The 25,772-nt window shown below is 38.4% G+C and overlaps 1 protein-coding gene across 12 annotated transcripts in view; it reads right to left on the bottom strand.

Annotated features, from left to right (window-relative positions):
• Positions 1-24,262, bottom strand: part of ETFA (electron transfer flavoprotein subunit alpha) — a 91,006-nt gene extending 66,744 nt beyond the window's left edge. For 11 of the 12 annotated variants that reach the window (XR_010839736.1, XR_010839732.1, XR_010839731.1 and 8 more), the window contains exons 1-7: positions 24,086-24,221; positions 10,358-10,504; positions 7,820-7,901; positions 7,644-7,726; positions 2,799-2,898; positions 1,590-1,700; positions 847-948 (exon numbers count right to left, since the gene is read on the bottom strand). Coding sequence is in view for 4 of the 12 variants with exons in the window: in XM_059058184.2 (XP_058914167.1) it covers positions 847-948; positions 1,590-1,700; positions 2,799-2,898; positions 7,644-7,726; positions 7,820-7,901; positions 10,358-10,504; positions 24,086-24,124 (664 nt within the window). In the remaining 8 variants the exon portion in view is untranslated. Of the gene's footprint in view, positions 1-846; positions 949-1,589; positions 1,701-2,798; positions 2,899-7,643; positions 7,727-7,819; positions 7,902-10,357; positions 10,505-24,085 lie in introns of all 12 variants that reach the window. The other variant, XM_059058179.2, reaches the window with a different exon arrangement.
• Between the last annotated feature and the right edge of the window lie 1,510 nt (positions 24,263-25,772).

The following is a 25,772-nucleotide window of genomic DNA, read 5'->3' as shown; positions in this document are numbered from 1 at the left end:
TCTTTGTTTCTTCAGCACTTTGCAATGGGCCTGGCAGAGAACATATACCCAATAAACATTTCTTAAAAAAATAAGTGAATAAACTAGTCAGGTATACCTTTTTTGAAATATTAAATTATTTCCTCTCAATGCCACTTGCAATAGGAGGCTGTTTGGAAGCTTAATTATTTCATTTGATGTTTAGTTTGGGAAGATTTTTGAATCACAGCAGTTATTTTGTTTTAAAGCCAGCAGGCTATAAAATGTGGGTCTTTTTGTTTGCTTCTTGGTCTTTTTTTTTTTTTTTAAGTAAGAAACATGACATACAAAAAGAAGTAAGTCTTGTGCAATATTAACAGCTTTGATACTAAATGCAAAAAAACTTTCAAAGAGTAATCCATAGAGACCCGGACTGCACTGGAGGTCTTTCAAAGAAGAGTGAAGGGTGGGAATCATACAATACAGCGAGACCTGGACTGCACTGGAGGTCTTTCAAAGTAGAGTGAAAGGTGGGAATCATACAACACAGCCCTGAGATTCCAACTAGTTCTTTCTTTGATTTCAGAAGTCAACCATACTCTTCTGAATAACACAGAAGTCAGTCAACAAGACAAAGCTATGGAGTTGAGATTTGTATCATGCTCCCCCTGGTGCCAATGACACAGATTTGCAATGGAAAGTCCAAACTGTGTATTAAACTCATGATTTCATTTTCCTAATCGGTAAAATGGGACTAATACTCACAACTTACCTACTTCTTACACTTGAAAAAACACCTGTGCTCCTCTAAAATGAGTACTAATAAAAGCAAAGTATTTTAAGTTTACATCATTTTTTAAAATTAATAAATTACAATATTCTACTTACCACCAGATACCACCACTCTGGCGCCTGTTAGCTCTGGTCGATCGCTTTTTGTTAATTTCTGGTCAAGCCATTCTGATATCCCCACTGGGGAAGCACTTGATGCTGCATATATTGATACATATAACAAAACATAGAGCATGAATTCAAGTACTACAGTAAAAAATAATTTTTTAAGAGAAATACACAAAGAATTAATTCCAGGAAATTTAACTTTGTTACTGTGAATTTTTTATGCTACTAATTTCATTCTCTCTGATTTTATGAAAGACAACTAGATTCCAGCCTTCACCTCATTAGCTGTATGACTTTTGAGAAGTCATTTAACTCTCTGAGTCCAGCTATAAAACTGGAATAAGCCTCTCTCTATGGGGTTCAACAAGATACTGTATATGTTACAGTATAACACCTTCCATAAGTTTACTATTATTACATTATATTGAATTGAATCTCTATTATAACAGGCAACTGTGAGAGGGGAGTAAAAAACCTTTACATCAACATAACGGATTCATCTTAATGCACCCCCCTCTCTCCTACCCCTTTGATGTACACCAAAGCAAACATCCAAGGACCAAAAATGATATAAATATTTCTTATTTTTGTATAAACTTGGGAATAATATTTAGATTGAGCTCTCAAACACTCTGCATTAGAAATTTAACTAGAAGCCTTCTCTTATTCTAATATAATCTCTGAGGTAAAAAAACTGAAATAAATACAAACAAATACAAATGAACACTCACCCTTTTCTGAGCTGGCACTACCTCCACTTGTCGCTGCAGCTTCAAAAGATGTTCCTCGGACAGAAAACACCTTCACTTTCTCATCACACTTCACTGTACATAAAGCATTTCCTGTAATACACATTTATTTTTTAAAAAAACACCATGAAAGGCAAAAAACCTCCCAAATATTCCTTTGAGGTTCAGAATTTACTTCACAAAGAGAAGGAAGAAATAACTGTAGACCAGTTACTTGTTTTCTACCTTTACTAAGTATAGGATAAAGGACTATAACACTGAAGAAACATATCAGTGGCTCTCTGTATAACCTTAGATGTCTTTAAAAATAGAACAAGTGCTGACCTGCGTGGAAGAAACAAACTGGAAAAGGCAGTCACACTAATCAGGTACACTCTTCCTAAAAGGAATATAAACAAAAGCTTCCTTCTCCAAAAACAACATAATCAGTAACTCAACAACATGAGCTGCAACAACTTAATAAGAACGAAGCTACTATGCCTTGCTAAGGGAGGAAAATAAGTGAAAACATGATCAGGCATAAAAGACAGGAAGTGTGATGCATCAAGACTTTTAAAGGATTTGAAACATTTCTTATGGATTAGCAATCACATTAAGAGTAACCTAAACTATGACCAAATATTTCCCTTTAAACACTAGTAACGATGAAAGATCTGATTTGAGAATTGCCCATTTATACTGAAACACACAACTTCGATCAGAAAGAACAAAGAGTTCATTGCCTTCTCCAGCCCCACTAGAGACCAGTGTGCTTAGCAAAAGATCAACTAAAGAGATATCAAAGTGAATATTGTAATGCAGACGGAAATGAAGTAGAAGCAGCAAAGAAGACTGAAAATACTACTTTACAATAAAGATGTTAAAAAAACAAGAAAATACTACTTTAAAAATATAGAAAATTTTCTTCTCCAGGTGTCACTTACAAAATATGCTAAATATTAAATCTAATTTTTATTGATCACTGGAAAAATCTCACTCTGTACACTGAATGATCAGGAAGGAAAGAAGTGTGTTCCAGATTTACCAGAGAAGATGTCATGTTATGGTCCAGCGGCAATTCTAAGACTAAGATTTTCCTCAGAAATCTTTAAGATGGTCCATATTTCAGAACCCTATCTTCAAGAGTAATCTCTGCTTTTAAAGTTTTCAAAAATTTAACATACTGATTAATTATTTTTTGGGGGTACTCACCTGCATAAATGGTTCTCACAAATGTGTCAGGTGATTTGATTGCAATGATGTCAGAAATAGGGGCAACATCAAGTTTGGCTGCTATTCTGGGCAAAAGGTTCTAAAAGCAAAATAAGTAGTGAGTTACACACATACATGCTGATGGATGGCTATAAAGTATCAGCAATAACATTCTCTAAATGGAAATTCTGTAGAAATTTTAATTTGAATATTTTATATTTCACATGCATCTTTAGACATACCACAATTTCAAGCACAACTTTTTGGATAGTCTTTGAGCATAAGTAAGAGTCGATGATTACTCTAACTACATTAAGAGTTTTATAGCAATAAACTACCTTAACTTAGTATGTTGAATTATGAGATACGATATTTGCTTTAATGATCATCATTTATGAAGTGTGACAGTTACAGACTACTGAATTTAGATAATATAGAAAAATATTTAGAGTAGTAGTAAAATTCTCAAATACTGAGAAAGAACATACTTGTATGTTTATTTAATGTACATGAAAGAAAAAACTTCAAAGCAGACATTTTCACCTTTTTAAAAAGTGACGTTGCATTTAAAAAGATCAAAACTAACCTAAGTGTCCATCAATAGGGGACAGGTTTATAAATTATAGTTCATCCATATAATTTTTTAAAATGAGAAAAGTAAAGCACAACGCCCCCCCCATACACACACACACACACACACACACACACACACACACACACACACATACATATATATCTCAACAAAAAATAATGTATGTGCTTTTCCTTGTATATGCATATAACATCTCTGGAATAGATACATGTGGTAACTTTGCTCCCACTAGCAGGGACCACTGTGCAAGCCACAATATTCCCAGGCCTTAGTTACTTCACCTCACAGTGAGAGGAAGAGAATCTCTATGCTTCTAGCCTAAATTTCTCTGACTCTCAGGCTCTAAAACAGAATCAGTTAGTGAAGAATGAATATCCATGCTTTCTAGACTCAGAGGTTCTCTTAGATGATGACACCACCTAAGTGTAATTTTAAAAGTGAAATGTTGCTTTGATCCCATAAATAGAAAAAGTGAATTCTACACTATTTTCTACAGAGAGCTTACTCCATGGCATCTCCTAAACTCAGTACATGATACTACCTCTAGCAGGCAAACTTTCATTATGACAGTACTCAAGTTCCTCTCCTCACTCCAATCCCAAACTCTCTCTGTTCCTCTAAGAATTCTCTCAGGATTATCCTCTAATCACTCCTTTATTCTTCATCCTCTTGCATGCATGTACAATTATAATACTCAATTGGCACTAACGTGTATTTTGTTTTAAAATACTTTTTAATATACATACTATATGACCCTCAACTAAATTTATAAAGCACCCTGAGAACAGAGGTTGTGTGTCTTCTGCTTCTTGTGTCTCTGCCCCGTATCTAATAAGCAGTTCTACATAAATCGATGCTAACAAGTGTTAAAAGCCTGAATCAAATTTCCTCCTGTTGCATCTGAAAATCTATAAAGATTTTCTAATTTTCAATCTATTGCTACTTATGTTATATAGTAATTCCCTTTCAACCATGATAAAAGAGCTACTGAAAAGTACCGTAGTTTATAAATCCACAATTAGAAAAAATTAAGATTTCATAGGAAATTAAGGGCTTGGGAAAATAATTAAAATCCCATTAAACATTAAACATAGCTCTAACTTGATAAATAAGAGGTTTAGAAGACACGTGCTTTTAAAACAAACCAAATTTGTCAGTACTTAAAGCCTACTTCAGTAAGTAACTCTTTTCCTGTGCCACCTTCTTTAAATTGTTCAGGAAATACTGCTGGAATATTGTTACCTGGCTGTGCAGATTCTCTTACAAATTTTATGATATGCAGACTGTGCTTCTTTTTAAAGTTTTAGAACTTTCTAAACTTGAAATTTAATATCTTTTGTACTTCTATTATCCCTTGTTTTATTTTAGCACTTCTTGAAAAAAATTTTACCACAGTACTTAAAGGCACATGTTTTTCCAGGTCTGATCTTCTGCTTGAATGTCCTGAGAGGATGGATGGTAAACATATCTATTTCTACACTATCCAACAGGCTCAACCACATGGTTTCAGGGAAGGAGAGGCAATAACTAACACAGTTTCCTTTTGATGCACAAAAAGATGACAGATTTTTTAATTCTAGCATACCAGTACAAAGGTGTGGTATCTTGAAAACACAATTGGTGAAGAACTGTTATACAGCCAATTGTTTAGCTTAATCTGATGGACTCTTCCTCATTCCAAATCCATTCAGAGGCTGCAGCAACAGCTACTATTATGTGACCTTTGTTCTCAAAACTCCCATATGTCACAACATAGCAATCAAGACTAGAGTATTAAAATGATACAACAAACACTCCTTCTTGGTTTAACAATCTTTTAGGTAAACTGTCATCACAGAAACCCAGACTTACGAAATTGTTTAAATCACCCAACACAGAACCAAACTCTCAGGGATGAAATGGTCCATAAAGATCTTTTAGTTCAATGCTCATCTACAACAACCCAAAGTACAGTAGCTGGATGTCAAGCCTCTGACTTAATCATTTCCAAGGGAAGTGAAACCTGCCATAGAAAAAACCCATTCCATTTTAACATTTCTAGTTGGTAGATCATAGACATCACTTGGCCAAACCACATCATTTTACATATCAGAAAACAGATTTCAGGAAGGTAAATGACTAGCCCAGACTCATGTATCATATGTCATATATATAGAACCATCTTACTTAGCAATTACCAAACCCCACACAAAAATGGGAAAACTTACGATAGTCTGCAATGTGACAACCTAATTGTTGTCACATTGTTATTAGTAAAAGAACAATTACTCATTAAACTGATGTATTTACATTGTAGATTACAAATTCTGTTACTGCCTAGAAATTCTACTAATCTTAAAAGAAAAAATTTAATGAATTCAAAGTGATAAATCTGAGGTTAAAAACAAACTAGAGCAATTCACATGGGTGACAGTGCAAGATCCCTACATGTTTGCAGTGATTCACATCTAGAAGCAATATTGCACTACAGATAAATATTCACAAACACTATTCATTTTGCAAGAAAAGAGATCAATGTATTGGGAACTCACTGCTATTACCACTCGACATGGTTAGCTGATGAAAGAGCTTATATCTTATTCCCTAAACTCATATTTAAAAATCAATTACAATTGTGAATGTAAAAGGAAAAAAAAAGTCAAATCAAGACAATTCAAAGAAGAAATTTAAATGACTGATAACTATATGAAAAGATATTTGATCTCACTATCAATCAGAGAAATGCAAAACTGTTAAAGATATAATTTTTCACACATCAGATTGGGGGGAAATGTTAAAATGTATAATAGCAAGTGTTGGCAAGCTATGCAACTGGTGGAGTGCAAACTGAGGCATCCTTTCATGAAAGCAACTTAGCAACACACATCAAAATTTTAAAAGCACATAGTCTTGACCCAGCTACTTCAAGAACTCTATTCTAAATAAATACCAGCCCATGTATACAAAGGTATATACAAGGATGTTTCTTCACAGCAAAGTTTATAAATACAAAAAATTAGAAACAACCTAACTATCGCTTCTCGGCCTTTTGGCTAAGATCAAGTGTAGAAACAACCTAACTGTCCATCCCTTGGATAACTATGAAATATTATGCAGCCATTTTAAAAAATGAGATAGACACATTATGAGCAAATATTTTCAAGATATACTCTTAAGTGAAAACCACCAGTCGCAAAACAATTCATGCTATACTATCGATTCCAGAAGTAAAAAAAAAAAAAAAAAAAAAAAAAGTACATTTATTATAATTTGAAAATCCATAGGAAAAGGCTTAAAAGAATGTACAACTGTTAACACCAGTACTTCGGAAGAGGGAAGAGAGTTGGGAATAAGAAAGGGGAATTGTGATACCTTGCTCTGCATACTGCTTTACTGTATGCATCTTTTATAATGAGAATGTATTTGTGTACAACTTAATTTATTATCTTTAAAGGTAAAAATAAAAACTACAAGCTGCAGCTTATTAAGAATGGGATAAAAGAAAAGGGAGCTAGAATAGTACCCATGGTCACAGGGAGAGCAAGAAAGACTCACTGACAAATTCCTTCTCTTGGGCTCCCCCTACATTCCCCCTTCCTTTTTTATAAACTTCATGCAGACCACGACCCATCTCATAGCACATTCTTTCTTCAGACATATCACAATGCACATGATCAGATTACACCTTTCTCTACCCTAAGGATGTCTTCAGCCACCACACAGTCCTTCCCAAATCCCCCAAGTAGATAAATTTGGCCTTTCTAAATATCCATCAGTCACCCAAACAAAGCCATCTCTCATGATGGGTTACTAATACAAATAACATTCACACAATGGGAAAGTTCAACATTGTTTTTAAAGAAAAATGATTTTTTTTTTTTTTTTTTTTTTCGGGCCTCTCACTGTTGTGGCCTCTCCCGTTGCGGAGCACAGGCTCCGGACGCACAGGCTCAGCGGCCATGGCTCACGGGCTTAGTTGCTCCGCGGCATGTGGGATCTTCCCGGACGAGGGCACGAACCCGTGTCTCCTGCATCGGCAGGCGGACTCTCAACCACTGCGCCACCAGGGAAGCCCAAATGATTTTTTTTTAAATAGAGTTTTCTCCAAAACAAAATCTGAAAATCTGCAAGAGGCATTCTAATAAATTATGACAAAATCTTGAAAGAACAGCCAGGATTAGCTATCTAAACAAAGTCTGTTGTACATTTTCAGCACAATGAAATCTAATGCCTCCAAGTAGTGACATCAGATTCCACAGTCTCAATCTTCTCACCTTTCCAAAGGCAGATGCTCCAGCACAGATGTGTGTGTAATTAAACTGCTTCTGAGTTGCCAAAATCAATGGTGTCAGTTCCTCTGAGAATTAAACACATTTGATAAACACATTTCATAGTATTTTATTTATTTCATAAATTCATAAACTTATTTATTTCCACTGGAAAAACTCACCTGGAAGGAGGCCTTTGTACACATCATGCTGAGCCACCAGAACTTTTGCTACACCTGTTACTTTGCAGAGATCTTGTGCCACCTATGAATAAAAGAGTTTTCAATTATCCATCTAACAGAAAGATACTGATAGAGCCACCAGTACAATTATCAACAGAGCATAAAATCTTAATGGCCAAGTGTAAAAACTGTTCTTATGGAAAAAAGGACTACTTGGGAATTTAAAAAATTATTTAACAAAGAAAATCTTAAGCCAATTGATCTTACTGTCCACTGACCTTAAACAAAAATTCCTGCCTTGAAAAAGAGAAGTACTAATTGATAAGCCAAAATCAACACAGCTGTCTACTCAAATTTAGTTGTACATTGTGCTCTTTCCTTTCACTCAGTGCAAATGTAAATTCATCATTTTAGAAATGGTGAAAATGAAGCAACAGTTAGATTCTTTCTCTCACAATAACAACACAGCCAATACACTTCAGACTCAGGGTTCCTAGAGCTAAAGAACAGGAGTTAACCACACTGGTATACAGACTACTGCACTTTATCTGGCAATAATTATTTCTACTGATTTTAAAATTAGTGAGTGAATCTGGGCAATAAAGAAAATCTTATATTACAGTCCCCTGTGAACCACTGAGTTCCTACTCACTGACATAATTTATCTATGATGAAGCAAAATATTTTGTATTTGAAATCCTCATTTCTCCTGTTTAGAATCAGGATGGGGTTCTGGGAAAACTTTTTGACCACTCAGACTTCCTGTATACAGAAGGCAATTAGAATTCCTTCTTTTTTTTTTTTTTTTTTTTGCGGTACGCGGGTCTCTCACTGCCGAGGCCCCTCCCATTGCGGAGCACAGGCTCCGGATGCGCAGGCTCAGCGGCCACGGCTCACGGGCCCAGCCGCTTCGCGGCATGTGGGATCTTCCCGGACCGGGGCACGAACCCGCGTCCCCTGCACCGGCAGGCGGACTCTCAACCACTGCGCCACCAGGGAAGCCCAGAATTCCTTCTTTTAAATCTCTTTAATTACAGCATAACTAGTTTCTGCTTTAGGAGAAACAAGGTAATCATATTATGGTCTACTGTCTTCCTGTTTACCTCCATGCTGATTCACTGAGGTGTAGGCATAAAATGCTGTGCCTCCTGTCCCCTCCCTTGATGGAGGGTAAGATTGCAACAGTATTTACTGAAGAAAGAATGCAGTGCAAAAGCACCTCTTCTGAATCAAGTGTTCACTGGAAGACAATCTTGTACTATCAAAACCATCTTTTTTTAAAAAAAAACCAAAAAAGCAAAAACTTCAGGCACTACACAGAAGAGTCACTTGCTGTTTATGATAGCTACAGAAAACAATATAAAACTGAAATATGCCTAGGTTATTAACAGAGTCTCTATATACAGGTACTGATTGTTTTTCTTTAAGACTAAAATGTGACACGACAATAAAATTGTAACTGAAGAAAAGATGATTTGTTTTGATCTTTCTCAAAATAATGTAAATAAAATAGCATCAAATATTTTTAAAGTCATATTAGAATAATTATTTAAAGTCACAGCAAAATAAATAATCAAATCCAGAACTAGTATATCTGAAAGTAGGGCAACCAAAAAGATAGCTTAGCTATATCATCATACATTGTGGTTAATAACTATATAAGATTCAACAAGTGTTAGCAGGAGTTTGGTAAAGAAATCCACATAACCCCAAACCTGCTTGAATACATTCTTTTAAGATACCAATTTCACAGAAGAATATAGACAGAAGCAACACTAACATTCTGAACCTGCATTACATCACATGCTCAGCAACAATGCTATTTAATAAAAAATAAATTAAATCCTCTAAAAAGAAACATGCTCTATTAGGGATTTCTTCCTCTGAGGTCCAAGCCCCCAGCTATACAATTGGCAACTCCTGTATAGAGAGGGAATGGGTGGCTCAAGCTGGGTAAGCTTAATTGAAGCACAATTTCAACTACACCACAGCCCAGAGGTACAGACTGCATACCACATTAGAGCTCCTTTCCAGGGGGTTAGTTTACAAAGCTGTCACTGTCTTATTTCAACAACCAAAATGAAGAACATCTTTTAGTAGCAGCTATAGTTTAGAAAGCATAATACTTACATTTGAATTCTTACACCAATTAAAAAAAACACCCATGATACTTTTTGCAGATTTACCACTTACAGGAATTAAAAGCAATTAGCAAGCATATTCATCAATACAAAAAAGGGATCGGCTATTAACCTCTAAGGGGACTCAAATATTATCACTCTACTTGGTACCTGATAGTACATGATGGTGCCAGTGGAACTAAATTAAGTATTCTACCTCATTTCAAAAGATGAAATGCCTGGTGAGCAAACCTTTTAGTTCTTTTTTTCACACGTAATAACGGTTGTGATATTCAGCATTTAATGAGGATCAGAGACCAGTTTGGGTTACAGTCCTCAGCATAATTCTCTGTCTCCATCTTTCCCTGTCTCTTGATGGAGATTATATTTGCTATGGTTGACCTTAAAAATTTCTCACCTTGTCACAGTTGGTTCCAGCTACTAAACAGGACACTTCACCTCCAAGATGTTTGGCTGCAGTGATGGTATTTAATGTAATGGGTGCTAGGGTATCATTTGCATGCTCAGCTATTACCAGGGTACTCTGAAATCGTAGCAATGAGGCCTAAAAAGAGAAAGAAAAAAAGGAAAATAATGTTATAATACAAACTTTATTTTTACTCTAATTGGTAAGCATGTGTGCTTTAAAGAAAACTGTATGCAATATTCAGTTTTATAAATTTATAAAATACTTGCTCAGTAGCAAAAATTTGGGCTGTGTCTATCACTCTATTACTGATAGTCTAACCTAATAAAAACAGAAAATACAAATTAGTATTCTACTGTTAGAAAAAAAAATTTTATTATTTCCAAGCAACCTTCCCACTAATCTATGTTCAATAACAAACTGATAAATGTAGCTAAATTTTAAATCCTTAGTAGGAATCAACTACTACCAATTACATTCACTTGCAGCAATACTGCTAAACAGTACAGTATATCTAGAAATAATGATTATGAAATCAATTACTATAGTTCTGTCGCTCAGGCAAAATGAATTTAATACCAAAATAACTGATAATATAAATCTGCCTTTAAAATACAATACTACACAGCAATTTTGCTAAAGTTTCAATTGTTCAAATATGCTTCCAAATTCAAAAAAGAAGCTTTTGGACAGTATCTTGGAACCAACTAATATCCATCCATAGCTACTATGGACTATCAAGAGACCACCAATAGTTCATGGTCATTTGAAATAATTTCAAACACCAGAAACAAAAAGATGAACAAGAATGGTCCCTGCACTCAAAGTTTTCAAGGGAAATTAAGACTTGTTCACGTACAATTATAAGACAGAATAGTTTTCAATTAATGAAGAGAGCCAAAATGTTGGCAGCTGCAGATCACGAAGCAGAGAATCAGGAGGAAGAATGGAAGGAAGTTTAAGTATTCCTGTCATGTGAAAGGATAAGGAAGCACACCACAGGCATGAGGGAAGGAGAATATTTTGGAACTAGGCATGAGGGAAGGAGAATATTTTGGAACTACCCTTGTGGAAAATGGCAATGAGAAATGAGAAAAAGAGGCACGGATGATCAAATGTCATGGTTCTGTGGCTTTGAATTCAGCAATAATCTTCAGATCTGGAGCTGGAATGAACAAAGCAGAGTGTAAAATGTACCCAGAGCTGGAAATTTACAAAGAGGGTATGAATGAAGGGAAGCCAGGTACAGGACTATAATGCTGGTTGCACAACTAAATTGACAATATACATATTTTTTTGTTTACTATATTGTATATATCAATTGCTATATTCTTCCTTTTTATTAATATATGGGCATATCAGTTCAACTAGTTTCCATAATCATTTGGGTTATTAGTAATTTTTTATTATTGTAAACAATGTAGAGATGAGCATCCTCATAGCCAAATCTCTGCACTTATCCTCAACAGATGAGAGTTCCTTTTAGTCCAGTAAGACCTTTTTGACTGAAACTTAGCCAGGTTACTCTACCTCCTCTGCTTCCACGGATGACTAAATCAGATTCTGTGAAAACTTCAACAAAATAGGGGTCCTTCTTCCCCTAAGCCTCCTACTTCTACCACTGCAACCCCTTACTTCTCCTCAGCCCTCTAAACCCCCTCTATCCTTGATGAACCTAATCCCAAAGCTGGGGGCCAGAGACTCCAAGGCAAGCCTTCAGGGGCAGAAATGCTTCCAGAGCCACAGAATGAGGATGGAAAGAGGAAGAGGACAGCACTGAAGAATATGCCAGAGGAAGGAACTGCTGCATTGTGTATCAGTGGATGACATTTCTTGCCTTTTTTCCTCCCTTTCTGTTCACTCAAAGGGAGCAAGAAAAGGGGAGAAAATTAGACTTTTGTTTTTGCCAAATCAAGTCGCTGTTTGTATAACTTTTCCTTTTTTACGATTAAAAAAAATTGCCTTCTCAGGAGAGGTGAAATTCTTTATGGTTAAGGTTAGAAATCTGTATGCACTTCTTAAGATTCTCTTCTTATGACAAATTCCTAGGAGTGTTAGATCAAGAGATAGACACATTTTCAAGGCTTTTAATACAGATTGATGCAAACTGTTTTCCAGAAAAGTTGTAGCAATTCACAATTCCTGGGATGGCATGCAAGTTCTTAGAAGACAAACACCATGCCTGTTCACTTTTGTATCCCCATAGTCTAGAACAATGTTTTTTCCAATATACATCTGTAGAATTATACTGTACTTCTTTTTTAATCAGAAGAGCACAATATCTTGTAAAGAACTTTGTAATTAGGACCCAATGGCATAATTTATGATTTAAATCACATTTCACAAGAATTGCCAGTAACAAACTATTTATTACCAATATATATCAGATACCATATTTTTGATTATGCTTCACACATCATTTGCCATAAAAATTATGAGCTTTTCATCACCATTTAAAGAATAAATCCAAGATTTGGTGGCAAAAGGCCCATATTTGCTACAAATTACAGTTCTAACATAAGATAAATTAGGTAGTGTCCTAAGGAATTGTCAAGCCTTTTAGAACTTCCAAGGGATCATTGCATATTATTTCTAAAAGACTATTCAAAATTAAATTTATAAGAATAAACAACAAAAGTATATAAGAAACTACTCAGTCCGTCTATCTGATCAATCTTTACTAAGTACTACACATATATCATAAGGCACTCCATATTACTTTATCAATTGACTCCTTTATAGTTTTTTTAATACTATGCTTTCTTCTAATTCAATGGTCCATCTTCTGTTTCTCATATACCACCTAAAGAGAAGCTGCAGCATCTAAACATGGTTATGTAGCTTAATTCAGCAATAACAGCTGTGTGTAGCCTACAGCAGAAGAAATTGGTCTGTGACCAATGTTATTCCTCAATCCAGAGCCCAGTTTCTTCATCTTCAAATTGAAGGATACAAACTAGATCAATGGTTTTCAAACTACACTCCATCCAGGGAGGCACTTCAGGAACCATCACATAGAATAAAGTGAAAACCAGGCAGGTAGGGCTGCAAGAATGGTCCCCAGCTTTGCTTTAACCAAATTAACCAAACTAATATTATAGAGCCCTGTACTAAGATAAAATTGTATTTAAAATTCAAGAAACCTCTATGATGTAGGCACCATTATTATCCTGACTTTACAGATGAGGGAATTGGAGCTTAGTGGCTACATAGCTAAGAAACAGAGCCAGGTTAAAGTCCAGGTAGTTGGACTCCAGATTTGGGGTTTTTAATTATCAGCTCTCATCAAAGCACCATCATTTTTAGCTGTTTTATATATGGGTCATTCCTGTAATATTTCACTTAGCAAATATTCTCTTGTTTAAAAAAAAATAGCACTGGTCAAAAAGAAACACAAAGATGATATCGGAGGCCTCTTTTCCACCTCTAAAAATTCTGTAACCCTAAAATCCTATTTTAAATAGAAGTGGTATAAAATATCACAAAAGATATAAAAGAATACTGAAAAGGTTTTTAAATGAAAGTCATTTTATTATCTTATGACCCATTCATTGCATCTGTAGACTTTAGGGCCCTCTCTTTTATGGGGAATAAAGGAGCCAAATCTTAAACATTTGAAGGTAACTATTGAAATCAGTAAGGTAGCTGCGCAGAAAAGAATCTCAATCTGTTCAAAACACTGCTACTTAAATTAAAATTAATTCATGCAGACCAGTGCCACCATAAATTCTTGGTCATCAACCTTATCTGGGCCCTCTGCCTGGCAATGTTACTGTGACATCCTTGTTGGCACTCTCACTCACTCTCCACAGTAACTATTTCCAATATCCCCTTCCGACATTTTTCAAACTGCCAACATAGTCTTCTCCTTACTCTCAGAAGAAAGCCTCACTTATTACTTCGTAATGAAAACTGAAGCCATCAGAAGAGAACTGCTTCTCTTTCCTGATATCCAACACAGAAATTCCCGCCCCTGCTCTATCACAGCAGAAGCTGCTGCAGGTCCTTCCTCCTGGATCTGATCCCTTCATCTGGACTCTGGATTCCATCCTCTCAAATCTAGTCAAACACTTCATTCTGTAATCACCTCTCAGTAATGTTTCCAACCTCTCCCATCTCTCCCTTTTCCTGGGCTCCTTCCCGTCAACTTTAAAACATGTTTGAAGTTCTCCCAATTTTCATGAAACCCCAAATTAAAAATCCATTATCCCACCTTTCACTCCAGCTAATTCCTCATCTCCCATACAGACCTCAACTACTGTACTTGTATCCTGGCTTCTGCACTCACCAAAATTACCAACAAATACTTTTCATGCTTACTTCTTCTCTCAAAATGTTTGAAATTACTGACTAGTCCATTCTTACTTCCATTGCTTAATTTATAATTTATCATCTATATAAAAATGACAGATATATAGACAGAGACAGAGGTATCAAATCTCTCTCCTAAGTGCTAGACCTATATAATTAGATTACACCTGCATATCCAATTGCTTAACTTGTCTCATCAATCACTCACCAACTCAGCAAATCCAAATCTTAACTCATCTTTCCCTTGATCCTCCAGCCCCCTCCCATACTGCTTCTCTGGAGTTCTTCAGGGGATGCACCACCCCCTAACAAGTTGCCCAAACCACGATCTGAGAGTCATATCTGGGTTTTTTCCTCAACTCTCACAGCCAATCAACCATTAAAGCTGTAACAATTCTTCCTTCTAAATACAGTATCTCCTAACTCCACTCACTTCTCTCAATTCCACTACCCAATGCACGCCATTAACCCTCTCAAATTACTCCAACTGACTCCCAAACCAACTTTGCTCCCCTCCAATCCATTTCTCTCAGTGATCTTTCAATGATACGAATCCAACATGTTACTCTCCTGCTCAAAGAAGTCAACTGCTTCCTGCCTCCTTAGGATATGGTAAACTAGACTCCTTAGATTGGCTTACCAGGCATTTATTCTATGGTCTGATCTACCTCTCTAGCCATATATCTTTTGCTCTATTTATAACTACTTTCGGATACTTGAACTTGCCCTGCTCTCTCTGACCTTTAGCCTGTCCTCACATTGTTCCCTCCGACTTAAGGACCTCTTCCTCTATTACCGGATTAGCTTCCAGTTAATCACCCTTAGGTTTTCTGCTTAAATGCCAACCCCTCCAAGAAACTTTAGTACAGTGCTGTGGTAAAGAGTACAGGCTCTAGAGCTCCCCTGCCTGTTCTTGTTTTTTGTTTTTGTTTTTAAATTTTCTGGCTGCACTGTGCGGCCTGCAGGACCTTAGTTCCCCAACCAGTGATCGATCCTGGTCCCGGGTCCCGGCAGTGGACAGCCAGGGAATTCCTGCCTGGGTTTAAATCCCACCTCCACCATTACTTCTTTGTGCCTCAGTTCCCAGATCATAAAATGTAGATGATGATAACAACAGTAATAATCTCAGAGTTGTTGGGAGGATTAAATTAGTAATTGTAAAATAAAGCTCTTGGGATAGTTCCTGGAACATAATAAATGCTCAATAAACGTAAGCATGAAAGCTTCCGTGGATCTCCTCCAACTGGTTAACTTTCCTAGCAACAACACAGTACCCTGAATCGACTTCATTACAGCACTTGACTACACGAACCTGATTACTTTGTCTTCTCTTCTTGATTTTGAGTACAGAGGTCATGTCTGGTCTTCTTACTGCTACAACCCCAGCTTCTACTTCAATGTCTAGCACAGAGTAGATGTCTAATAAATGAGTTGAACACTGCTTCTAAAAACTTCTTCATCAAAAGGATAACAAGTCACAGACTGGGAGAAAATATTTGCAAAAAAAATATCTGATAAAGGACTGTTATCTAAAATACACAAAGAACTCTTAAAACTCAACAATAAGAAACAAACTGATTTAAATATGGGCAAAAGTTCTGAATAGACACCTCACCAAAGAAAATATACAGACGGTAAATAAGCACACGTAAAGATGCTCTACATCATATGTCATTAGGGAACTGAAAATTAAAACAAGAATGAGATACCACTACACATCTATTAGAATGGTGAAAATCCAAAACACTGACAACACCAAATGTTGGTGAGGATATGAAGTAATGGGAACTCTGGTGTAAATTCAAAATGGTACAGCCACTTTGGAAGACAGTTTGGCGTCTTCTCAAAAAACTAAACATACTCTTGCCATACAATCCAGCAGTCACACTCTTTGGTATTTACCCAGATGAGATGAAAACTTACATCCACACAATAGGACTTCCCTGGTGGTCCAGCGGTTAAGACTCTGGACTTCCACTGTAGGGGGGTGGGTTCCATCCCTGGTCAGGGAACCAAGATCCCACATGCTGTGTGGTGTGGCCAAAACAAAACTTATGTCCACACAGAAACCTGCACACGGATATCTATGAAAGCTTTATTCATAATTGCCAAAACTTAGTAGCAATCAAAACGTCCTTCAGGGGACTTCCCTGGTGGCGCAGTGGTTAACACTCAATGCTCCCAACAAGGGGGCCCAGGTTCGATCCCTAGTCAGGGAACTAGATCCCACACGCATGCCGCAACTAAAAGTTCGCATGCCACAACTAAGGAGTCAGTCTGCAAGCCGCAACTAAGGAGACTGCCTGCCGCGACTAAGGAGCCCTCAAGCCACAACTAAGGAGCCCTCGAGTCACAACTAAGAAGCCCATCAGCCACAACTAAGGTCCAGTACAACCTAATTAATTAATTTTTTTTAAAAAGTCCTTCAGTAGGTGAATGGATAAACTGTGGTACCACTCAGCAAATGGAGTACTAGTTAATGCTTTAAAAAAAAAAAAAAGAGCCAACAGACCATGAAAAGGCATGGAGGAACTGTAAATGCATATTACTAAGTGAAAGAAGACAGTCTGAAAATGCTACATACTATACAGTTTGACCAATGTGACATGCTGGAAAGGAAGAGATATGGAGACAGGAAAAAGATCAGTAGTTGCCAGAGGTTGGCAGGGAAAGGGCAGAGGATTTTAGGGCAACTAAACTATTCTGTATACTATAACAGTGGATACTTATCACTGTACATTTGTCAAAACCCACAGAATGTATAACACCAAGAGTGAACACTAACGTAAACTATGGATTTTGGATGATAATGATGTGTCACTGTAGGTTCTTCAATTGTAACAAATGTACCACTCTGGTGCAGGACGTTGATAGTGAGGGAGAGAAGAAGGGGTAATATGGGAATGTTCTGTACTTTCTGCTTAATTTTGCTATGAACCTAACTAAAACTGCTCCAAAAAATAAAGTGTATTTTTAAAAAATCTTCTGTTGCTTTAAAAACATCCTTTTAGGGCTTCCCTGGTGGCGCAGTGGTTGAGAGTCCGCCTGCCGATGCAGGGGATGCGGGTTCGTGCCCCGGTCCAGGAGGATCCCACATGCCCACATGCCGCGGAGCAGCTGGGCCCGTGAGCCATGGCCGCTGAGCCTGCGCGTCCGGAGCCTGTGCTCCACAACGGGAGAGGCCACAACGGTGAGAGGCCCGCGTACCACAAAAACAAACAAACAAAAACATCCTTTTAAACTTCTACTTTATACACCGAGCTATAAGAAAAACAATTTTAAGACTCTAGATTAGTTACTCCTCAAGGTTATTCATTTGAACTACAGAAAATGATGCAAATAACTGTTTTCTTAATTCTCCTGAGAATGAACATAGCTAGGACCATTCCAGATTCACAGGTAAGAAGTTATTTCATTACATACAGTGAATGCTTAAGGATTACAAATGTTTGTTGCCACCTTACACTTAGATCTTCCTTTTGCATGTGTGGGTGTGCAAGAAGTTTATTGAGGAGTACTCTTGAGAACGACACTCAGGAGGCATCAAGGAAATAGAACTGGGCAGTGGAAGAAGCTGAACTGCAATATTGCAGTGCAGTCACTACAAAGCTCTTGGCTGATCTCACAAGGAACCCTGGAACTAGGATGGCCCTTCAGAGTTGTCCAGAACTGAAGCAAGGGGGCCACAGACTTTGGGTGGTTTTTTTGGGGTTTTTTAAGAATAATCAAACTAACATGACTGACACGTTCTTTTATTTCTAATTCAACCCTGGAAATAACTCCATGTTTTTAAAAAAAGCAAGATATGATCAAGTAAGAACACATACAATATGTAGAGAATTAAGACAATGGTAAACAGGTGATTTAAGATAGCCAAAACTCAAAAATGAAGTGGCCTTTTTATGGAAAGAAAATCCTTCACCCTTACTATTACTTCATCAGCCAATAACAACAGTTGTAAAGCACCTTAGTTTAGAAAGTAATTTCACAGGTTTCTCTAGCCCCCTGACAAGATTAATCCTCTCCCCAATTTCATATTCCCCAAACACCGTATACACCTTTCTGTCACAATGATCACACTTAAAATAATGTATTCAATATTTGTCTCTCCCAGTCTGTTTGCACCACGTGGGCAGGGACTAAGGTCTGTCTCATTCTCCACTGTGAACTCGGTATCTATCTTTGAGCATGACACATAGTGGGCATTCAATGAATGTTTAGCGACTAACTGAAAAGTTTCCCCCTAAATGATCAAAAAACTAAAAAAGCAACCGTTTTTCTCTCATTGATAACTTAATTATCTAAGCAGTTAATATGTGTATCTACCAAGAACAGTACACAAACTTGCTAAATCACTAAAGAAATATCCCATCATACTTTTACAGAACTTATCTAGACTACTAACTAGACTTAGTTCCAAACAGTAAAATGTGAAGTTTTCTTCTGCATACCTGCCACATACCCTTGTTAAGTTGACTGGCATTAATGAAACAGTTTTCTTGACGATAGGGTTAAAGGGGTCATCATCCTCTCTCCACCCTTTCAGAGCCAGACTTCTTGAAAACAATGTCCTTGAGCATAAACTCTGCTACCTCACCTCACTCCTTCTCCTTTACTCACAGCAAACCAGCTTTCACTCCCACTACAACACTGAATCCAGTCTCTTCAAAGTCACCAACAACCTGGAATAGCTAAGTCCAGTGAATACATTTTGGTTCTTCTCTTATTCAACCTTAACAGTTTTGACACTGTTTTTGCTTTTCAGTGTTTTTAGGAGCAACAAAGGAGATTCACTGCTCAGGCGCTCCTGCTGTGCCTTTAACTGTATGTTCAGGTAGTAAACTACCACAGGTGTTAGAAGGAAAAAAAAAAGTTGGACTCTAACTCCCTATTGTACAAACCCACTCAAAACCTAAGTAGTAAGAGTAAGTTTAATCTACCTCCCCCACCTTTGAAAACTAAGTGGGGTAATGGTAAGGGGGTGGGGGTCGTTTTGCTTAACTCAAAAATTAAAAAGGAGGAAAAAACTATAAAATCTTTCCAACTTCTACTGAAAAAGATAAATAATATATAATTAAAGTTACCCATCCCTATTTTAACATATATTTTCTAATTTAAAAATGTATATTATATTTCTGTACTTTAACCTCCTTAGTAATAAAATATGGTAGCTTTTAATCATGACTAGGAATGTCATATGACATTGATATTATTAAAAACACAATTTACTTCACTTTAAAAACAGACAAGACCCTTAAGTAGACACGTTGGCAAGAAGCATAATTTTACAGAATTCCCCTTATGCAATAAATGTTTTAGTACCACATCAAACTTGGCTTTTTTTCTTTCAAAAGAAATTAAAATTTGCATGTGAATTAGAGTTCAACCTCATTCATCAATGACAGACCGTGGACTCTGAAAAATGTCATGTTCCTTCATACCAGTTTCATAGCTTCTGAATCAAGGTAGATATGCCTCCTGTCTGGCAATGAATATAGTAACAGGAAGACTCAAATAACCCTGAAAAGTGTTGCTTCACTCTCCATGTAAAACATCTCTTTGGTATCTTAGTCAACAAATAAATTTCAAATGCAAATGAGTAAAATAATAATAATAATTCAAATCAATAACCCTGCAAGAATGTTAACTACCTATTTTCCTCTTATTGTGTTCCCCAACTCTTTATTGTAGATGGAAAACACTTTCATTAACAGATAACCTTGAGGACCACCAACCCCTCCACCCCCGCCCACCAAGAGATGAAGGACTTTGCTCAAGGCCACAAATAAATCAAAATGAAAATGGAATTTAGATACCAAATGCGAGTCATTTAACTTACATTCTAACAGTTTAAGGTATCTTTTTTCTTCACTAGTTGCAATAAATTTACCACCTTAACCATTTTTAAATGTACAGTTTAATAGTGTTAGCTATATTCACATTATGATGTTAACAGTTTAATCTTTTTAATCTTTTAATAGATAAATCTATTATTAAAAATATGGTTTTGTAGAAACATATCTTCCTAAATTTACTCATGGTTAGCTACAGAACAATTTATTTAAATTGCAAGAGTGGGGATTCAGATAACTCATTTTGACTTTACGGTATCATAAATATAAGTAAACAGGAGCGAGACTGAAGGGACTTGCACTTTAGAAATCTGGGACAACTTGAGCACCGAAACATTTAAGAGTAGTAATGGATGAAGTAACCTACTGAATGAAGTAAGGATCCATGAGTCCATAAATAAATACATCAATAAGCAAGAAGGAAATGTTCTTTCTTATAATAATACAAAGCTAATAAAAGTAGAAGGAATGGACTTCTCTGGTGGCACAGTGGTTAAGAATCCTCCTGCCAATGCCGGGGACGCGGGTTTGAGCCCTGGTCTGGGAAGATCCCACATGCCGTGGAGCAACTAAGCCCGTGCGCCACAACAACTGAGCCTGTGCTCTAGAGCCCACGAGCCACAACTACTGAAGCCCACATGCCTAGAGCCCAAGCTCTGCAACAAAGAAGCCATCGCAATGAGGAGCCCACGCACGGCAACGAAGAGCAGCCCCCACTCGCCACAACTAGAGAAAGCCCGCGCGCAGCAACAAAGACCCAATGCAGCCAAAAATAAAATAAAATTAATTAATTTTTTAAAAAGTAGAAGGAATGATAAAATTAGAAAAATCACTATTTTACATCACAGTACTCATTTCTCAGGCAAGAATCAACAGATAAGACTAATGGGTGAAAGTCTGATGAGAAACAGAAGAGTTACATAGTTTAAATGTATCTCTCCACAAATTAGTTAAAAATCAGGAAGGGATGAGTAGTAATTTGATAGTGGAGAAACCTGCTGAACACTTTAGCCAAGTAATTAACATCACCAATAATGGGATAAACTAACATTATGAGCCTCCTAAAATGATGCACTGAGAACACAATACCACTTCTGTGATACTCCTGCCAGTACATAACCTGAAACTAATCAGAGGAAACACTAGACAAACCTAACTCGGGGGACAGTCAACAAAATAGAAGGCCTGTACTCTTCAAAAATGTCAATGCCATCAAAGCCAAAGAAAGGCTGAGGAGTTTTCTAACAAAGACTGAAGAGACATGAGAACTAAAGGCAAGGCATGATCCCAGACTATCCTAGACCAGAATAAGAAATACTGCTACAGATGCAAACTATTACATACAGAATGGATAAACAACAAGGTCCTATTGTAGAGCACAGGGAACTGTATTCAGTATCCTGAGATAAACCACAATGGAAAAGAATATAAAAAAGAATGTGGGGCTTCCCTGGTGGCGCAGTGGTTGAGAGTCCGCCTGCCGATGCAGGGGATGCGGGTTCGTGCCCCGGTCCGGGAGGATCCCATGTGCCGCGGAGCGGCTGGGCCCGTGAGCCATGGCCGCTGAGCCTGCGCGTCCGGAGCCTGTGCTCCGCAACGGGAGAGGCCACAACGGTGAGAGGCCCGCGTACCGCAAAAAAAAAGAATGTGTACACACACACACACATATATATAAATGAATCACTTTGCTGTACAGCAGAAATTACTTGAGTAATATCTACAGATCATAGTATTGTATCATTGTTAAACTTGCTGATTTTGCCAATTATACTGTGATAAGAAAGATGAACCTCCTTGTTCATAGAAAATATACTGAATTATTTAGGAGTAAAGAGCATGTCTGCAACATACATATATTATATCAGAAAAATAATATGTATATATGAGAGAGAAAATAGCTGGTGAAACTCAGCAAAGGGTTTTGAGAATTCTTTGTACTATTCTTACAACTTTTCTGTAAGCTTGAAATTTCTAAATTTTTAAAGTTAAATATGTATGTGTATTTATGTATCCATTTTACAAGTGCTCCCGCCGTTTTCCTATATACCCTTGTAATTCTAATCTCTCAAATGTTCTTAATGACTTTAGAGGAGCTACTCTACTTAGCATGACTTCAAACTCTGAAAATAAAGTCAAGGTCAAAGTCTTTGGCAAACCACAGTAAAGATTTGGAAATACTGCCTATGTATATTGGCAGTGTTTATAATGACTTAAGCTAGTCATTCCATTTTTTTCTGTTAGTGCTACAAAATAACTGAGTCCTAAATTCCCCCTCCACAACTATTTCACTTATGCCAGACTTCTAACATGTCCACATAACTACCTTCCAATTACTGTATAGGTAAGAATCTGGCTCTGATACCTGGAAATTTCCCAAATCCATGACTTTAACTTGTTTATGTCTGAGTCATCTGAGGAAAATTTCTGGGGGAGACTGAACACTGACCTGAAGGATGTGGGTTTGAACTTTGAGTGTATTAGGGGGGCGGGGTTGGGTTTGTTTTTTTTTTAAGGGAACAAGAATACATAAGAAAAGGGCCTACAGATATCTAGAAAGACTGCCAACTATGTTTCAGGGAGAAAATCCCAGCGGTGGGTACGAAAACATGCATGCACAAGAAAAATTGTAGAAAACGTACAAAACGTCAGGAAAATTTCTGATCCAAGTTTAGCAATCTTGTCACTTAACCATCAGAATATCTACAGAATCTACAATATAAATTGTTACTTGACTTGTAATTGGTCAATCTCCAAATACTACTGTCCCATAGCATTAGGACAAACACATATTTTCTATCAGTCTTTCTCACAATAGCAAAATGTGGTAAACTCATGGTTTGTAACTAATGAAAGCATCAAAAACTTACCGCTACCTATAATCGTTCCCTAGCTATTTAACCAGCAATCTGCTGGTTTAAAAGCAGGTCAGCTTGCAGTAAAAAGACGCCTGCCTTTCAAAATTGGCTACAGCTGTCAGTACAATCACCTAAACGCAGCACTGCCCCATTAACCAGATAGCAGAGCAAGTTTCCAAAACCACATCGCCCCTCGCTCGCCCCAGCACTTGACAGTGAGTGGATTCGAAGAGCCGCAATGCACCCAGGGAAAATGTTTAATTCTTCCAGAAACGTCACCTTCCAAGCTGAATTCAGGTTTTAAACTTTTTCCAAGAGGACATCCCGGCGGCGACATTTTCCTCCCTCGGGTAAAGATTCCCCGGGGACTCAGCTGCTCGCTCCCCGTCAAAGGTGGAGAAACTGGCGGCCTGTCAGTGCTGGAGGGTGGGAAAAGGGCTGGGAAAAAGACGAAGAGGAGAAGGGGCGGCCGGAGCGCAGGTTCAGTACTCTGACCTCTGACCTCGACCCCCACCTGGCGGCCCGACAGGAGGCAAGGGCAGACCCCAGAACTTTGAGCCCGAGCTCCAGGCCGGGCTGGGCCTGCCAGCGCGAGGACCAGTCAGTTCCGGGGGTGGAGGTGACCTTCGCCCAGACCTTCACAGAGACAGCAGATCGAGGCTGGACCGTCACCAGGCTCGACCCTTCCCGCCCGGACTCACCGCCCGCCGGAGCTGCCCAGGAGCCACCGCTCGGAACATGGTCACTGCACCCGTTCACTTCACCCTAGCCGAGAACGTACCCAACTGCACCGCCTCCGCGAGTCACCGTAACGCTCGCGAGACTCGGGAACGAGAGCGGACGCCCCGGCGAGGAGAGCGAGCTCGCGGTTTCTGCCTGTCCATTGGGCGGTCGCGCAGCCAATGGGGACGGCGGAAAGTTAGGGGCTGGACTTGGGAGTGGGGCAAAGGTGAGGCTGTTAACTAGGAGACTTTGGGTGAAGCCAGGCTAAAGAAAGGGACGGGCAGAGCGGTCAAACTGCCGGTGACAGTAGCCCAGAGTGTCTGCCAGCCCCAGTGTGCATCGCTTGTTGGACTGAACTTACCCACTGGGCTGATGACGTCACTGTCCTGGCTTCCCAGACCTCCGGACAAAGTTCACCTCTCTCACTCTAATTATTCTTCTGCCTGTTCATTTGCTCACAGATATCAATTTTAACCCCTGCAATGTGCTAAACACATTTTCCAGGTCAGGGGAATATAATAAAAGGATGCATAAAATGTTGACCTCACCAAACTCTGAAGGAAACATACGAGTAAACCTATCACTACTATTATGGGAGGAGGGATTCCTGGAACTGGTGATATTTGAGCTGGGTTCTAGAAGGAGGAACCTCCGGAGCACAAACAGGGAAGGAACGTGACAGGAAGGTCCAAGGACAAGGGGCAGGATGCTGTGTGCTGCCTGTAGAAGGAAGCAGATTGGCAAAGGTCTTGAATGAGGGAGTAACATGTGGCCCCACTCTTCCTATCCCGGGACAGGCCCACCCACACCCTGGCTTCAGTGCTCTTGACTGCCAAATCTCTTCTGACCTTTGGATCCGCTTATCCACCTGCCTACTGGGCATCTCCTCAGGATGCTCCTCAACACCTCAGACCCACATATCCACAACTGACTGGGCGTTCCCTTCCAGACTTGATTCTCCTCCTGTATGCCTCTTCTCAGGGAATGCTTTCCACCTCCACGCAGCTGCTCGAGCCAAAAACCTGGGGGTCATACTTGACTTGTTTCTTCCTTTATTCCCTATCCTACGAGTCACTAAATTCTAGCGATTCCACTCCCAGAACAGCTCCCAAATCCATCCAGGACTCTCTTCTACCATGCTCTGTGTTTGCACTGCTGCAGTTGCTTCTTTACTGTTCTCCCAGTTTCCAGTCTTCAATCAATCTCCCACTGCAACCAAAGGGCTCTTTCAAAAGAGCAAACTGGTGATGTTACTCCCCTGTTGAATACACGTCAATGGCTACCCATTGATTTTAGGATAAAATGCAAACCCCTTAACATGATGTATAAGCCCTGTGTGAGCTGATCTTTTCCTTCCTCTTTTACCCCCTTTCCATCTCCCATGGCCATACAGAATTTCCTTCACAGCCTCCAACGCCCTATTCTTTCTGCCTCCCCACTCTCTTCCCCCTCCATCTCCCCTTTACTCCTTCAACTATTTACTACTTATTCATTCTTGACATTTCAGCTTGGACATTCCTCCCCCCACTAACTCTGAATTAGACCTCTCTTCCACATGCCCCTATTTCTGCCTGTACTTCGCCTGTATATAGCGGCAATTGCCACATTGGTTGTAATGGCCTGGTTACTTGTCTGTCTCACCCATCTGACTGTAAGACCCGTAAA

The sequence above is a fragment of the Kogia breviceps genome, chromosome 3 (genome assembly GCF_026419965.1).
Source record: "Kogia breviceps isolate mKogBre1 chromosome 3, mKogBre1 haplotype 1, whole genome shotgun sequence".
Classification (NCBI taxonomy): domain Eukaryota; kingdom Metazoa; phylum Chordata; class Mammalia; order Artiodactyla; family Physeteridae; genus Kogia; species Kogia breviceps.
This window is presented reverse-complemented; position numbering and strand designations above follow the sequence as displayed.